The following is a 16,940-nucleotide window of genomic DNA, read 5'->3' on the forward strand; positions in this document are numbered from 1 at the left end:
AGAATGTCAGTCTCTTCTGACAATGTATATGCTTCAGACTTCAGCAGTGCAGGTGCACCTGTTTCCCCAATGTGTTTCATTCAGCTCTCAAGGATGCGAAATTCCTATTTTGGTTGCAGGCTTCGTGACGAAAGTGAGCCATTTCTAAATCATCGGCTGAGAAGTAGGCCATCATAACTAGCTTCAGAGCAGTGCCTGGTTTTTTAATTTGGCTTTTAATTCAGGTTATCATTAAATGTTTATCGTTTAATCCTAACTCTTTGGTTTAATGTCTTTCAAGGATTTTTTTGGCATTAACTAATTATGGGTCATCTTTAGCATTCTGACCCTTCTGTTACCATTTTTACTGTTGTCTTTTTACTATATAATCCATGATACCTGTAATGTGCTCTTACAATAATTTCTGCAACATTATGTAGCACGTGAGAAAAATACTTTTTCTCAGCTTTTATGATGTTCTCTTCTGCTTTGTTCATGTGTTATATGGAGCAGAGATAATAGCAGCTTTGAGTTGCCTGCTTCGTTATATAATTAATTTGCTTCACATATACTTGTGTTTGAATTTCAAATTTTGATTTTCTTTTGAGAACTCATCCATGCTTATAAGTCTTTTTGAGTATACTTGAGTATTTTGTCTCTCTCAATGTTTGCTTTAAAATGGTATTGTCAAAGCTATTAATTTCTTTAAGTATGGTCTGTCACCTTACCTTTATTAATGACAGCAGCTTCTAAGTAAAATAACATAAATGTAGTAATACTGAGAATAAAGGTAAATACAATGATTCTTAGACCATTTTGTTGTAGGTTTTTGTAGACGTTTTTGTAGTTCTGCATGTTGTAGGAAACTTTTCCTGGCCCATAATATATTGATGGTGTTTATCAATGTTAGGTTTCATTTGCACATAGTTCGTTTAGTTAATTTTATATAGTTCCCTTGACAAAGATAGATCTAGGTATAACTAAAAGACAATGATAAGATCTAGGTATAAATAAATCCTTAAATCTGAAATAACAAGAAATATCCCTGGTCTTGGCAGGAAAAAAAATAATGCAGTAAGTTAATTAAAAAAAAGAATAAAGTGATCTATAACCACATACTGCCTGCAGAATTAATGCTATTAAACACTTCCCTAATATGCATTGTATCCCACAAACCAACCTTCTCTAGTCCATACTGTATCTCCAACTAACTAACTAAATAAATGTAGAATTAGCAAAGATTGTGAAGGGCTTCTAGGATGTAGGGCAGCTTCCATACAGGAAAAGATTAAATATGCAGGCAGTCTTGAACCTGGGGAGAGGCATGACTACAGGGGTATTATTGAAGGTCTATGAAAACATTTAACACTGGAATAAAAGTGTAAAAGGAGCTGTTATACGTTACAACTAAAATAAAAGTTATCGTTCTTTTAAAAGGCAGGTTAGTTCATTAAAAAAAATAATAATAATAATTCCATAATGCATAAATTGTGGAATTTCTTACAGGCCACCATGGAGGCCAAAACAAAATAAACTCAAAAGAGTTTAGACACATTTATGGAAGGCTCTTTGTTGTTGTTGTTGTTGTTGTTTCTCTTTTAATCAAAATTTATTTAAAAACAGGAATAATAAATTATTCTACAAAACAAAGTGTTAATTGAAAAATATCAGTTTTAAACTCAAGTTTACAAATGTTAGTAATCATATAAAAGTTGCATTCAATTAGCCTTAATTCTCTCTTGTAGTAATATTGCAAAATGGCCAGTAGTTTCCATTTTAAGAATTCCAATCTTTGTAAAATTTAATTTATGTGTAGCTTCAACAATTTTTATCTTGAGCGTATTTTTAATTGTTTTTTTATTGGCTGATGAAGGAAAGATGTATTTTATATCCTTGGGAAGGAAGACATCTTTGTATATGACTCATGGATTACTTAAAAAAACAAAAAACAAAAAAAAAAAAAAAAAAAAAAAACTTTATCGTTAGTCTGTGAATCTTTGTTTAGGAACAAAATCAAACCCTTCTGCTCTTAGAATGTGTCAAAAGGTTTAGGATATGGTAATGTCCAACTAGTAATTCGTTTCTGATCTTTAGCATAATTTATTCAGCATGTAATCATTTAGTATTTGTTAAAGCTGTGATTTTTTCAATAAATGGAATGGCTAGTAAATGTTATTTAGGAATGTGTATTGTTCCTGCAGACCATTGGTAGCTGCTCATTCTCCAAGTATTGAGAAACTTATATAAACTTTTGTTGAGAGAAAGCTTGAGTATCAAACTAAGCAGCTTCATGTTGTATGAAATGGAAGCAGGTTCAGTGTTTGGTTTCTCAAATGCATGTTTACAGTATATAAACTTCTATTTATATAGTATTACAGATCTTTTTCAGTTCTATCCATGAAATGCTTGAGTTAATTTTTTGAAGCATTTTACTTTTTTTTTTTTTTTTTTTTTACTTACTCCTACAGGGCCTGGGAGCAGACAGCAAAAATCTCTATCCTTTTCTACTTCCGGTTATTCAGCTAAGTACAGATGTTTCCCAGCCTCCGCATGTCTATCTTCTGGAAGACGGTTTGGAGTTGTGGTAAGAAAATTATTTATCAAATTCTAATACTTAATTCTTCTTTTTGTCTCTTTGGAAGGAAAAAAAAAGGGATATAACAAAAGCTTTTTAGATATCTTACCTTGACATCTATACTAGACGTTTTTGAAGAAGTAATGTTAAAGTGTTGATAACAGAAACACAGTTGAAAGTGACTACTTGAGTAGGAACTCCTTTTTGAGACAGTTCGTAGAAACATATGGTTTTGTTTAGATAATAAACTGCAAGACAAAGTCTAGAATCTCTTCAGTGTGTATGCTGAACTAACAATTTGACATGCTTGACTTGAGCACAATAACCCACTGATTCTCAGAGCTGGTTGCTGGAAGAGATATGGTGTGTTTTAAAAGAATAAAATTGAGAAGTTATCTTTCAAGTGTCATGCTATCTCATGCTATCTGGTGAGTGAACATAAAATAAGAAGTGGCACTGATCTATTTTTAACTGCCTTCTATAAAGGGAGAAAACAACCTTAACCTGAAACAAATTCAACATATTTTTTTTCTATGGGATAGGAATATATTAAAATTGTCTTAAAAGAGTGAGAGATTAATTAGATCTAAATTGCAGGTAAGTGTCTGTAGTTCAAATGCCTAACCTGAAAATGATCTGTTTTATGTTACAAAGATTTATAATGCAATTGGTAGGGAGGAGCAACTTTAAATTGCAAGATCTTCACAAAATTTAAGACAGGGTTTCAGATCAGCACTTTCATATTTTATCTTACCAACCAAAACCATTCTGTGATTTATCAATGCTGATCTTAAGGTGGTTGTTCTGATGCCTATGCTGAAGAATGTATATGGTATTTTAAGTTGTTCTAGAGCATCAGAGATACCTGAATGGAGCTGGCAGAAATGTCCAGGACTATAAAAACTATTTGAGCTGGTTTCTACCATAGCTCTTGAAGCACTGCACACCTGGTCTTTATACCATCAATATTCCCACTTCTGAGTTCAGCCCAGGATCCCCAAGTCGGATGCTTAAACTTCCTCACTGCTCCATTTTTGAGGTTTTGTTAGTTTGTTTTTCTTTTTTTTTTTTTTTTTTAAACCAACCACGCTCCCACCTGTAAAAGAAAAACCACCAGTAGCATATCTTTGTTTTACTACCTTAGCAAAACTGATGACTCTACTAATGTGTATTTTCTTTTCTCAGAAAGAGCAGTCAGGCATTAGAATGGGTTGCCCAGGGAAATGCTGGAGTCAACACCCCTGGGAGTGTTTAAGGAAAGGGTGGATGTGGTGCTTAGGGACATTGTTTAGTAGGTGATATTGGTAGTAGGGCAATGGTTAGACTGGATGATCTTGGAGGTCTTTTCTAACCCTAATGATTCTTTGATCCTTTATATTGTAAAGGACTGATACTGGACTTGAAATATGCTTCAAGCAATTGTTATGTGGTTTTCATGGGTCATGTACACATTTACTTCAGGTTGCAATGCTTTATATCTGTCAAAACAATTAGTCAATGTTACCCATAAATCATTTGAATTATTTCATCTAATCTATTCTTAGGTTAGTGACGTTGGAGAATAGTCCTTGTCTTACACCTGAGCTCCTGAGAATATTTCAGAACATGTCTGCCCTTCTTGGTGAGCCTTTTACTAATAAAACTTCAGTTTGCTTTTTTTCAACTTCCTGTATTGTTACTGAAAATCTAACACCAAATTTGCTGAGTTTTACTGGTGTGGGTTATATATTTGCCTGTTCTGCGTACAGCCATAATGATGATTTCCAGTTTCAAGAATTTAATTTTCCATTATTAGCTTTTCCATTATTTAGTCAATAATTACATAGGAGGTTTTCAAACTCTCTAAATGTTTAAAAGTGTATTGGACAAGCAACACTGAAATTAAAGGCAGTAGTTTTGCCTGAGTTGTTGCCAAATATAAACTTAATAATGAGAATTAAGGTTCAGATTTTTTTTTCTTTGCAAATAAATGCGGTATAAAAATTTTGCATTTCAATTTCATTATATAAATATTTTTGATTAATGAAATCTTTAGTTGTGCTTTTTTAGGCTGTGGAACTCATGTAGCAAATATATATATTTTTTAAAGGAATGTTTTTATAAGATTACAGAAGCTGGCTTTCTTCTTATAGAGTGATTTTTGGCTCTTAATGTTTTATTCTGACTGAAGGTCAGTAGAAGGTTGCAACACAGTGGGTAGGCAGAAGATAATTCCTTCTGTTACAGTGTTGCTTCAAGTACACTAGGTCTCTAATGACAACTGTGCTCAGGAAAGCTGTATTTTGTACTGGTTTTAGTATTTATCTCCAGATACACCTTTTAGTTTCTGTAGCTGCCCAATACTTACTTTCTCTTCACTCATCTACAAACATTCCCTTTCTCCTCCTTGTTCTTTGTTAGTAGTAGGTAGTCTGCTCTGGGAAACTAACAATATACAAGTGGCCATGATTTTTATGGGTGTATCACACTACCATTCTACTTGTGTTAAGTTCAGAAATGGGCTGTGTTTGTGCTTTCCTTACATTTTCTGTTTCTCTTTTCTGCCTAGTTTTTGAGCAATAAGTTCCATGGAAGTGATAGGGATGAATGGAAACCGTGGCACACACTTCAGACAAAATGTAGATGTATTATGAAATCAGAATCAGATAGTGGCTGGCTTTCTGGGCTGCAAGAAGACATTGCTGGCTCGTGTTGAGTTCCTCATCAACCAGAACCCCCAAATCTTTCTCCTCAGGACTGCTGTCAATCCATTCTCTGTCCAGGTATATTTGTACCTGGAATTTCCCTGACTCATGTGCGAGACCTTGCACTTATGGTGTTGACCTACTTCTCAAGTTTGTCAAGGTCTCTCTGAATGGCATGTGTTTCCTCCAACATGTTGACTGCAGAGCTCGGTGCTGTTGGCAAGCTTGGTGAGGGTGTGCTCAGTCCCACTGTCAATGTTGCTGACAAAGATGTTAAACAGAGCCAGTCCCAATACTGACCCCTGAGGAACACCACTTGTCAGTTGTCTCTATTTGGACACTGAGCCATTCACTGCAACTCTTTGAATGCAGCCACTCAGCCAAATCCAATCCTGTCTCCAATTTAGAGAGAAGGTGGTTGTGTGGGACAGTCTCAAGTGCTTTGCACAAGTCCAGGCAGAGGATGTCAGTTGCTCTTCCCTACCTACCGAAGCTATAACCCCATTGTAGAAGGCCAGCAAATTTGTCAGGCATATGTGCCCTTAGTGAGGCCATGGTGGCTGTCACCAGTCACCACCATATTTTCCATGTGCCTTAGCGCAGTTTGCAGGAGGATGTGCTCCATGATGTTGCCTGGCACAGAGGTGAGACTGACTGGCCTCTAGTTCCCCAGTTGTCTTTTTTTCCCATTAAAAAAAATAGATGTTATGTTTCCCCTCTTCCAACCAGTGGAAACTTCACCAGGCTGCTGTGACTTCTCAAACATGATTGAGTGGCTTAGAAACTTCATTCACCAATTTCTTAGGCTTCTTGGGTGTATCTCATTAGGTCCTGTGCAATTGTGTACTTTCAGGTTCCTTACACGGTCTTAGACCTGATCCTTTCCTACAGTAGTCAGTCCTTTATTCCCCCAGTCCTTGCCTTTACCTTCTGTGACTTGGGTGGTGTGCCTAGAGCACTTCCTGGTGAAGACTGAGGCAAAAAAGTCATGGAGTACCTCAGCCTTCTCAATTTCATGTGTAACCAGGACTCCCATTTTCTTCTTGAGAGCACCTGTGTTTTCCCTAATCTTCCTTTTATCAGGGATGTACTTGTAGAAGTTCTTGTTGTTGCCCTTGACATATGTTGCCCTGGCTATATTCAATTCTACCTGGGCTTTAGCTGTCCTGACTTGACCCCTGGCTGCTCAGACAGTGTCTCTGTATTTGTCCCAGGTTACCCATCCTTGCTTCTACCATCTGTAGGTTTTCTTCTTGTGTTTGAGTTTGACCAGGAGCTCCTTCATCCATGCAGGCCTCATGGTGATTTTGCCTCACATCCCCTGTGTTGGGATGCATCGTTCTTGAGCTTGGAGGTGATTGCTGCAGACAAGGCTGCCTTTGAGCTTCACATTCCCCACAAGCCCCTCGTTCATGAGGCCCTAGAGAACGAGGTCTATCTTCTAAGCTTGTAACAACTTGTTTTATTTTTTAATGAATCCTGGAGAAGAGCGAGACACTCCTTTGGAAAAAAGTACATTCCTCAAAGGAACATTTCTTATTTTTATTAAAGAAAGTTAGTGTATGATACTGACAGCATAAATACTACATATAAGCTAGGCAAGTTTTACTTAAGGTGAGGCTTCAGACATGCTTCTGTCAATTTTTCCTACATCAGAGATGGAGTTGAGTGGTGAAAATACAATTGCACTTGCAATATGTAATCATAAACTGATTTCCTTGTATAGCCTTGTGGAACTCGTTTACTTCTTGATCATTTTTCTGACAAAGTTTTGTTTTCTGACTGCCTTTTCAGTCAAAAAAAACTATGATTTCTATAATCCAAATTAGTTTATGTTTTCCAGAAAGCAGAAACCATTCTGATGCATATTTTGCGTGCAATTCAGTTTTTTGTTATATCTGGCTGGACTGCTTCCACATATCATAAACATGGCAATGCAATATTGAAATAGTGCTTGAATTTAAAGTTAGTGCTAAATTTATTTTCAAGTTATGTCGTTACAAAAACTGCAATATTTCTAGTATGCCTTAGGCACCTGCTTTTTCGATACATTGTACTTGTAAAAGGGATCCTCCACTTAAATCCAGTGCAACAACAACGTTTAAGCTGCAGCCACCTGAAGAAGAAAATATGTTAATCAGAAATGACTGTCCAAGTTAGTTAAATTACTGCTCAGTCTTAATTCTATAGTAGTTTCTCCAGTAGACAGTGGCAGTAATGATATGAAACTTCCAACATTTAAGAAAAACACTCCTTTACCCATCCTTCCCACCATGGTGATATAACTGGCAAGTTTGTTTATTTTCAGTTGGACAGATGCAGAAACCCATTTGACTTTTGAGATCCTCAAATTCTTAATCTCAAGATCCTGATGTCTTATGTGCCCTAACTTTCTGAGGTAAAATACATGAGAAAAGTGCACTTGAGTCTGGTTCTCATTCAGTCTTAAGTTTCCAAAGTGGAAGCTGTAAAGCAAATCTGGTGAAAGGGGGGTCATAAGTAGATGATTGCTTTGCATATGTCTTTCAGAGCTGGCAGGGACCTATCTTCAAGGCACTCCACAAAATTATTTTGTTGGAAATACAGTATAAGGAATATGAACCTTCTGACCTTCAGTTTCTGAATTTATTCTTACTGAATGGAATTACTCTAATACACAAGTAATATAATTGTGTTTCTGCTGTGATTAACTAACTACTCTGTCAGCGACTGTGTTCTTCTGAAAAAGTGTGCTATTAGAGGTCAAGATGGTTGAACTAGAAGAGCTGGAAGGAAAAGAAGAGGAAAGTTCTTAGATAAGGTTTTTTGGACATCAGAGAGAGGCAGCATACTCTGTCCTGCTGAGAATGAGAAAGTGGTTGTGGGAGAAGCCTTTATGCTAGAGAAGAGAAGTTCCGTATGCATTTTGTTTTCTTATTTCATCTTCTTCACTTCCAGATAATGATTTTTAAGACTTGTTATTAATGTTACCTCTCATAGAGGTACTGTATTCATGTATGCATAGGTGACAAACTACTATAGGAATTGAACTGTGTATGTAATAGTGCAGCTTTGATAACTCACCCAAAGGCACCGTGGAAAATAGTGTTGATGACCATTTGTATGTAAGCATACGATTAAGGAGGTATAGAAAACAGGCTGACAGTCGTAGATTGTATATTGTTGAGTTTGTTGGCTTTTCACAGTGTTGTAGCTTTTGCTTTGAACTAACTTCTTTCATGGATGAGGTCCTGTGCTTACATGGTTGTGACTGTATACCATATTCTTTAGCGAAGTGGTATAAAATTGAATGAAATACATTGTGAACAAATTGTCAGGTAGTTTTTGAAGTGCACTATGAATATCACTTAACTGGAACATGTTGCTGTGCTGTGTTTTCTGTTGATGAATTCATATCTAGATGATTGCAAAAGAATGTCACCTGTTGCACAATTCTTATGAAGTGCTCTTATGATGCTTACCGAGATTTGTCTGATTACTTCCTGGCCCATCGGTAGCACCTGGCAAGCCTGAACTTTGAAGATACCCCTACTACTTCCTCTTATGCTTTCTCTGCTGGAGATAATCTTTACTGATAACAGTACCTTCAGGGTCCTTTGACTTCAATTCCAAACTTAAATTTACAGCATAAAGAAGCAATTGTTCACCTTTGCTTCTCCTAGATCTTTTGGGAGAATTTTTATGACACATATATTCATGTGCCTGTTGGCAAGCTGTTCCAGTGCTGGATACATAAAAATTAGTTTGGGATTTAGTTAGATTTTTTGTTGAGTGTTTTATACATTCCTACTGCTTTTTTCATCGTTTGAGCATCTCTTTTTCATGGCCATGTCACAGGCTTGTGGCATATATCAACATAGATATATGTCAAACATCTCTTTTACAGTCAACTTCAAGGGGAAAAAATTTAAAAAAAAAGTTTGTTTTTTAACTAGTTCCAATGTAATATATAGCTTTTCATTTTCAGATAAATCTGAAAGAGCTTTTCATATGTTGGAACTGGATGTGAGTGGTACAAATCAATTAGATTTGCTTCTTAAAGTAATCAGTGCTGTCGTTAAATCTTAAAGATATAGGAATAGAATGTTATATTTGATAAGAGTAATTTCACTTGTATAGCTGACCTTCTTTCAAACAGCATAGTACTATCACTGATGTATAATAATAATTCACAGCATAATTGTAATATTTAATTTTCATTTCTGCACTGTTAATATTTAAATTCTGAGGAAATATAATTGCCCTACAGAGGGGTTGCAGCAGATTCTCTTAGTGCAGCAGACTGAATAATGTGGAATGGAGGAATATATTCTCTGTGGATGAATGTAATTTTGCAGCAAGACTGCTTAAAATTACAGCTGAATCTGATACAATTTCAGGCTGGGGTATATCAGAGTCAAAACATACCTGCTTTAAGAAGCATCAGGTTTAACATTAAAAATGCTTTTAGAAGACACTGATCTTTATGCACATATGACCAATTAAATTTTGTAGTTTGTCTTAACTGTTTTTTTCTTCTGGCAAGAAATAATTTTGCTTGTAATTTTGCTAGTTGATTTTTATTATCTTTCTATCAGCTATCAAAAGCTCAGTAGTATTTCATGTTTAGGTGACCATTTATTTATTTGTCTACTGCACCAGTGTCTGAAACTTAATGTATGGTTGTATTCAATAAAAAAAAAAAAATTTGCAGGCTTCTAAGAAGAATGTAAGAACTTCAGGGAAAAAAAACAAGTGCAGTATTAGTAGTATCATAGAATAGTTTTCAGTTGGAAGGAAGGTTGATAATGACCTGGTTCCAGCTCCCCTGCCACTGGTGGGGGACTGCCTACTGCACCTGCCCCCCCCCCCCCCACACACACACTGGATGGGATTGTTCAAAGCCCCAGCCAACCTGGTCTTGAACACTTCGAGGGATGTGGCATCCACAGCTTCTCTGGGCAACCTCTTCCAGTGCCTCACCATCCTCATAATAAAGACTTTCTTCCAAATGTCTAATCTAAATTTTCCGTCCTTTAGTTTAAAACCATTACTCCTTGTCCTGTTGCTACACTCCCTCACACGAGTCCATCTACAACGTTCTTGCAGGCCCTCTTTGAGTACTGGAAGTACATCCCCAACATTCTTTGAGTACTGGAAGGTCCCCCCAGAGACTTCTGTTCTCTAGGCTGAACAGCCCTAAATTTCTTAGCCTTTTTTTTTGTAGGAGAAGTGCTCTAGCCATCTGATCATCTTTATGGCCCTTCTCTGGACTCACTCCAACAGGTCCATGTTTTTCTTATGCTGGGGTCCCCACAGCTTAACACAGTACTCCAAGTAGGGTTTCATGAGTGGAATAGAGGGGGACTACAAAATATGGTAATAAAGTTAATATATCAGAATCTTTTGATGAGGTTATTGGATGGATGACTTGAAAGTCCATCTCTTTTCAAGTAATGATATTTAAATATCTAAAATGAGTGATAATAAGGCATGACCTGTACAATCACTGAGATATCTAAGTAATCATGCATTCAAAGCTCTTCAAGGGCTATGTCATATAACAGAAACTTTAATGATCTTTATAATGAGAAGGGAAAGAAGGAACTGTTCAAACTCTCTAGAAGTTTTCAGATACTGCAATAGAAAACCGGCCATAGTTTCTGTCTTGGAAAATTATCCGTAGAAGTTTTTCCTTTATAAGCATCACTAGGTGTAAGCCCCACTTTCGTAGAGACTGCATGCATTTAAGCCATGGAACGCATACCAGATTTTAGCCAGCTCTTGGAGTTTGTTTAATCTGATAAGGATTATTTTTAGTCTGTGTATCAGATGCTCCATGAGAATGTGCCTTTTTACCTCTTTCTTCAAATTGTATCTGTACGCCATCTATTAGATCTGTGTGCTTTACTTAACTAAAGTAGTCATGGTATGGCCTATAGCTCAGCTTGTTTCAGTCTAGAAGCTCAATACCATTTGACATGGCTCATAGGTCAGACAAGCAGACTTTATTTTGCTCCTTTGATGCAACAGTTACTGAATCAAACAGGAAAGAGATGATGTATCAGAAAGTGCAGGACCCTCATATGTTTCGTCTGTTTGTTCTGTCTTCAGTAGCTTCTTTGTGTATTGTTACATCCAAAACTACTTTTTTTTTTTCTTGATTAGAATTAGCTTTTGGGTTTATAGGATTTCTTGTGCTTCCATATGAGAACACGTTAGCTGAACCCAGTAACCTAGCAGGGAAATAGAATTTGAATGGTACTGAATCTAACTACTTTTTTTTTTTTTCCTATTTGTAGGCCTTTGGCACTTTATTGCTGTATGATGAAAACCAGTTTTAAAAGTGGATTGTTTTGGTTGTATTTCAATTTGGCTATGAGTTTCTGAATTGCATGTTTATTTTTTTTTCCAGAGCTGAGTTCAGAAAACCTCAAAAATTGCTTTAAGATCATCAATGCTTATATTTTCTTATCATCGACTGAATTTTTGCAGGTACATTACCATGGTATAATACCTCATATTCCTTATTAAGCACCTTAATTCCCTACTGGCAAGTTATTATTCTTTTTTTTAACAAATGCTGGGAAACATTGGGCACATTAACGTTTATACTTTTGCTCATTTGTGTGTATATAGGAATGTTAAAATCCTAGAATCATAGAATTATGTTGTTTATGGCACGTGGTGAACACTCAATAAAATCAGATTTCTGAAAGATTGAGAATTAATGTTGATCAGTTTAGTAGTTTCCTACCTGAAAAGGTCCTGTGCAGGGCAGTAATCATTACTCTATTGTTTCTCCTGCCAGATTAAAATTATGATAAGTTCTATCAAAAAATGAAAGTTCTATCAAGAAATGAACTAGTGATACAATGCCATGATTTAAAATCTTCTCTGTTAAAAATATCACTAATTGTTTTGAAATATATATGTAAACATATAAAGCTCAGTGCAAGGTGAAATATAGGAGGTTCCACTTAAATATGAGACGAAACTTTCTCATGGTGAGGGTGACAGAGCACTGGAACAGGGTGCCCAGGGGGGCTGTGGAGTCTCCTCCTCCAGGGATATTCAAAACCTTCCTGTGTGATGCAATCTAGGTGTTCCTGCTCTGGCAGGGAAATTGGACTGGTTATCTTCAGAGGTCCCTTCCAGTCGCTGACATTCTGTGCTTCTGTTACTTAATTTCAGATGTATGCTGTTGACTTGTGTCGATCATTTTGTGAACTCTTAAAGGACATCACTACTGAAGGTCAAGTTCAAGCTTTAAAGGTAGAGTACAATGAAAATAATGTTAATATTCAGCTCCAGACATCAGTATTCTTACTTTCTAGTTCTGTCAAGTTTAAATAACATTTTCAAGTGTGAATATAGAACTTGGAGAAAAAAAACAGCTGATTTCACACATCTTATTACAGGAGTCAGAGATGTTTGAAACTACATATTTGAAGTGTATGTATTGGGAGCATGTATACATGCACACATGTATTTTCAAAAAAGTATATTTATATATGTATTTTACCAAGAGAAGGCTAGTATTGTCCCATATAGTCACTGTAAAAGATGATTCTATAATAATTAGCTGATGCACTTGCTGTTCCTGTACCATCTCTGCAATGCTTTAAGTCATGTGATTTCAAGATGTTTTTAAGTAAATTTAGGTAAAGTTTGAGTGCTCTTCTTACAGATTGATTTAGATTAAGAGTCTGAGATCTTCTCCACTTAGATTATTACAGAAAGAAGGTTAGTGTGGGCTTGCACCCTCATGAAAGCAGTTCATTTTGCAGCAAGGTAGCAGCACATTTAAAATGCCAGATGACCAATCACTGTATGGCAAAGATGATGCTATTCTTAGAAAACCATGAGGACACTGAGTTGCAAAACAAAGATTATTTTGAGTCAAGGTAACTCGATGTAATCCGTGAATATTGGTCACCCAGGGTAGGTGAAGAGAATTTATCAAAGCTTTTCAATTCTAGCTGACTTATAAAATGGAGAAGACAACATAAAAGATACCCACACTTGTAATTACAAATAAGAAGGCAAAACTAAGATGGTTAATAAGTTTTAAAACTTGTCCTATTTGTGTTTTCAGCTTGATTCAGAATTCAAAAAAATATATTTTCCATTATTTGGTTCAAAATGCAACATAAAGAAATGATTCAACTGTAAAAATTTTCAAAATCATTCAGCGCACATCAATAATGTAGATTCATTTTGAGTGTTTCTAATCATTATATGAAAAGAGATAACTACCTAATTGCCATATCTAACAATCCAAATCTGAGATTCATCTGTACCCTGTGAATCGTAATTGATCCCTTTGGTCATACAGTAATTTTACTTCTCAGTATTCAATACCAGTAAGAATAATAATCAAGAGTTCAAGTTTTGTAACTGGCAAGGTAAGGCTGAAGTGATGAGGCTACATATATACATTCATTATAAAAAGTCTTTGTGATTTTATTATTAAATAAGCACAAAGCATCACATTTTTTTTTTCCCTGCATTTCTGTACAAATAGTAGAATTTAATAGCTCTTGGACCTGTATTTACTACATACTGAATGTATATACTCTTTATCATGTACATATTCTATATCACATTGCTTTGTATAGCACACTTGTGTTTGTACTGTGACATCATGTTCAGCCTATCTTTGCGTTTGTCGTAAGTTGCTTAGTAGTAGCAACAGCTGCTTAGATGGAATTACTAGATGTTTTTTAAATTATTAAAAAAAAAAAAAAACACAAACTATTTCCACACAAACTTGAAATGGTATTATGCAAGAGATCTTGCAAAATTTGTAAGCATTTGAAATATTGTATCTGACCTTTCAAATATTCCTTTTGAGGAGTTTCAGGAGGAAATAAAGTTACAATAAGAACTTTAGTAGTAATACAGGATCATATACTATACAGAATAGTAACTGTAGTTTTACTACTTATATTTTCAGTGGCAGTACTTACTAGGAACTTCGTGTTGCTTATGAAGTCCAGTTCATTATAAACACAACAGAGGCAAAAATTAAAATCTCACCTACCTCTTTGGGTTGCACAACTACTTGCAGAAAGAATCTGTGGACAGGGAAACAACAGGAGGAGTTAATAGCCCTCCTCCATTTATAATTCCTGCTGCAGGGAGCATAAGGACTCTAGCTCTGTAGTTTAAAATGTTAATACCTATCCATTGATGGTATTATTTAGAGTCTGTTATTGGGCAAATACATGATATAGCAGCTTTTAATCTGAACCTTAAAATGAAATAACACTAGTAATATGGCATACTTATACACTTGGCTGCAGTGTGACCTTGCAGTAGCCACGGTTTGTCCACTGTAATTCGAATACCTTCCTAGTATGCCTATCTGATCACAAAGGAATAACTGAAATATCAGTGTAAATATTTGTATTTTAAAAAAGAAAGTTTTCTCAGGCATCACCATACTGATGTGTTGAACAAGAAAAAAAAGATCAATACTGGCAACAAATGTGGGAGTGTTCTGAAATACTGTGTTACATACAGGTTTGGTTTGTTTGAAAATAGGCCTTAGAGCAGTAAATAAAAGCATAAGGTTGAAGAACCTTAATTTGGTTAAGGCTTAAGACAAGTAGTAATAAGACAATTTATTACAAGATTGCTGAGGCTTGATGCAACTTGATTTTCAAATTATCTGAGATTAAACAATGTGTTTTTTCTGCCGTTTTTATCCAAAGATAAGTGATGCTATAAACAAATCCGTAGAAATAAGGCACACACACAAACACACACGAAAAAGGAAATAAAGGGGATAGACCTAGTGAACAAAAAGTAATTCTGTTATTACTCCAATACTAAGAGTAGCATATAAAACAAAAAGGAGAGATCTAAAGCAATCAAAACTGGCTTAAATGGGTTTTCTGTGTGTGTGTATGATGACTGTATTAACGCATGTCTTAAGACAGTTGAAATGATTGCTAAATTATTCTGTCAGTAGCAGTGGTTAGTGTCTAAGGAGAATGAGAGGATTATGGAGCATGAGAACTTAGATCATCTGTCTTACAATAACTCATAACTGTCAAATGTGTTAGGTAAATAAAAACCTTTTTCTCTTCTGGAGGAGGTTGTATCAAATGTTAATCCTCTTGTCAAAGAAGTTCTGACTTTTGTGGTCACTTGAAAATTCTTCTGAGATATGGGACTTCAAAAACTCAGATTCTTAATATTTTAACTACTGCTGCATTTAGATTCAGGAGCAATAAAGTTATTGCTTACAAAAATTTACTTCAGGTAGTTTTAGTCTATAAAGTAAGCCTGCAATAAAGAAAACTCTTCCCCTTTGTTTGTGATAAAAGTCCTATTCTACAAGTTTTTGAACATCACTTTATTAAGAAAAACAAACTTGTCTGGTAGTGTTGGCAAATAATGAGTTTTTCTTGGGAGTTTGAATGTTGCCAAGAGAGACTTCTTGGTAACATTCTATCAGTTTAAAACCTCTGTTCTGTTAGCTCAAAAATAGGTTTACAAATAATTAGAAGATACTTCTGTTGCTCTTGGTGGTCTGCACATCAATATTATTGGTGAACATACTACACTGTATTTTAATGATGACAATCTCTATATATCTCCTCGATCCTTTCATAAGATTACCAGTTTGAGTCTTGGATGGACTTCTACTTCTCTAGGCTGGTAAATGTGTACCTCACTCTCATGAGCAAAGTGTCTTAAGTCACTTACATGTATAGATGAGAAAGGAAAGGCATTTATGACTCTTTTTCCCTCAGGTGGACTTTGTTCTCCTTGTTGTCAGGTTAACAAATTGGTTCCAGAGTTTAAACAAGAACTAAACAACTGTATTATTTCAGAGGAGTGCAACAGACTCTTTCATCTACAGGAAGGAGCCTCTTTGTTGAGATTTCAGCAGCACACTTTTTTGGCTGCTAGCCTCAAAGTATCCACAGAGTTTAATAACCAGCTTGTTGAAATCAGTCTCAGTGCTGTTAATTAATGGTAAAGTCTTTATCTAGTAAAATACATTTATTAACAACCCTTCTGTGCTGGACCTTTTACTTGGGTCCACATGCAACTGAAAAACAGGTTGTATGCACTACACATAGCAAATTCCCAATACTTGCAACAGAATTAGCAATCTGAATCATCCCCAATATCATTTGGTATGCAAATTAGAGCCCCATAATACATGTTTTACCTTAGTGGTACATAGTACTTTTTTTCTTTGCAGGAAAAAGATTTTCCTTCTTAGCAAGTAATGTCTGAGTCTTTTCAATTATGTGCTACTCTTGCTGTTTCATCCTACCATTATTTCTACACATAACTCAACACCAGTGTTTTTTAAGGACCTGCAGGGTTAGTGTTACAACTGCTTTTCAACTCTAGTGGAAGCAAGGAAAGATTACATACGGTTTATTGCTGCCTGTAGCAATTTCTTCTCTTAAATTTGAAAACTGAAGTCTGGTCAAGTCTTGTATGTAACCAAGCTGTTATAATATACTTTTATACATGTAGCATACATTTATGTATCTTTCTCACAGGAATCTTTCCAATCTTATTTAACATCCATCTCTTTCTTATTTTCTACTCCATAATCCAAAATTGACCAAGTAAATCTACTAAATAACCTGGACAAGATTTTATGGGAAAGCTGGCGACCTCTTTTATCAAACTTGCCACTTTGTGGCTTCAATCAAACTTGCCGATGTGTGACATCAAAATTCACTATA

General features: G+C 35.6%; 1 protein-coding gene across 3 annotated transcripts in view; it reads left to right on the plus strand.

Moving 5' to 3' along the window:
- The window catches only part of IPO11 (importin 11), a 98,116-nt gene that overhangs the window by 47,930 nt on the left and 33,246 nt on the right, over positions 1-16,940 (plus strand). For all 3 annotated transcript variants that reach the window (XM_082782870.1, XM_082782869.1, XM_082782871.1), the window contains exons 23-26: positions 2,448-2,563; positions 4,099-4,175; positions 11,633-11,712; positions 12,412-12,492. In XM_082782870.1, coding sequence (XP_082638996.1) covers positions 2,448-2,563; positions 4,099-4,175; positions 11,633-11,712; positions 12,412-12,492 — 354 coding nt within the window. The remainder of the gene's footprint in view (positions 1-2,447; positions 2,564-4,098; positions 4,176-11,632; positions 11,713-12,411; positions 12,493-16,940) is intronic.

Source organism: Aythya marila, assembly GCF_965140915.1.
Source record: "Aythya marila genome assembly, chromosome: Z".
Classification (NCBI taxonomy): Eukaryota; Metazoa; Chordata; class Aves; order Anseriformes; family Anatidae; genus Aythya; species Aythya marila.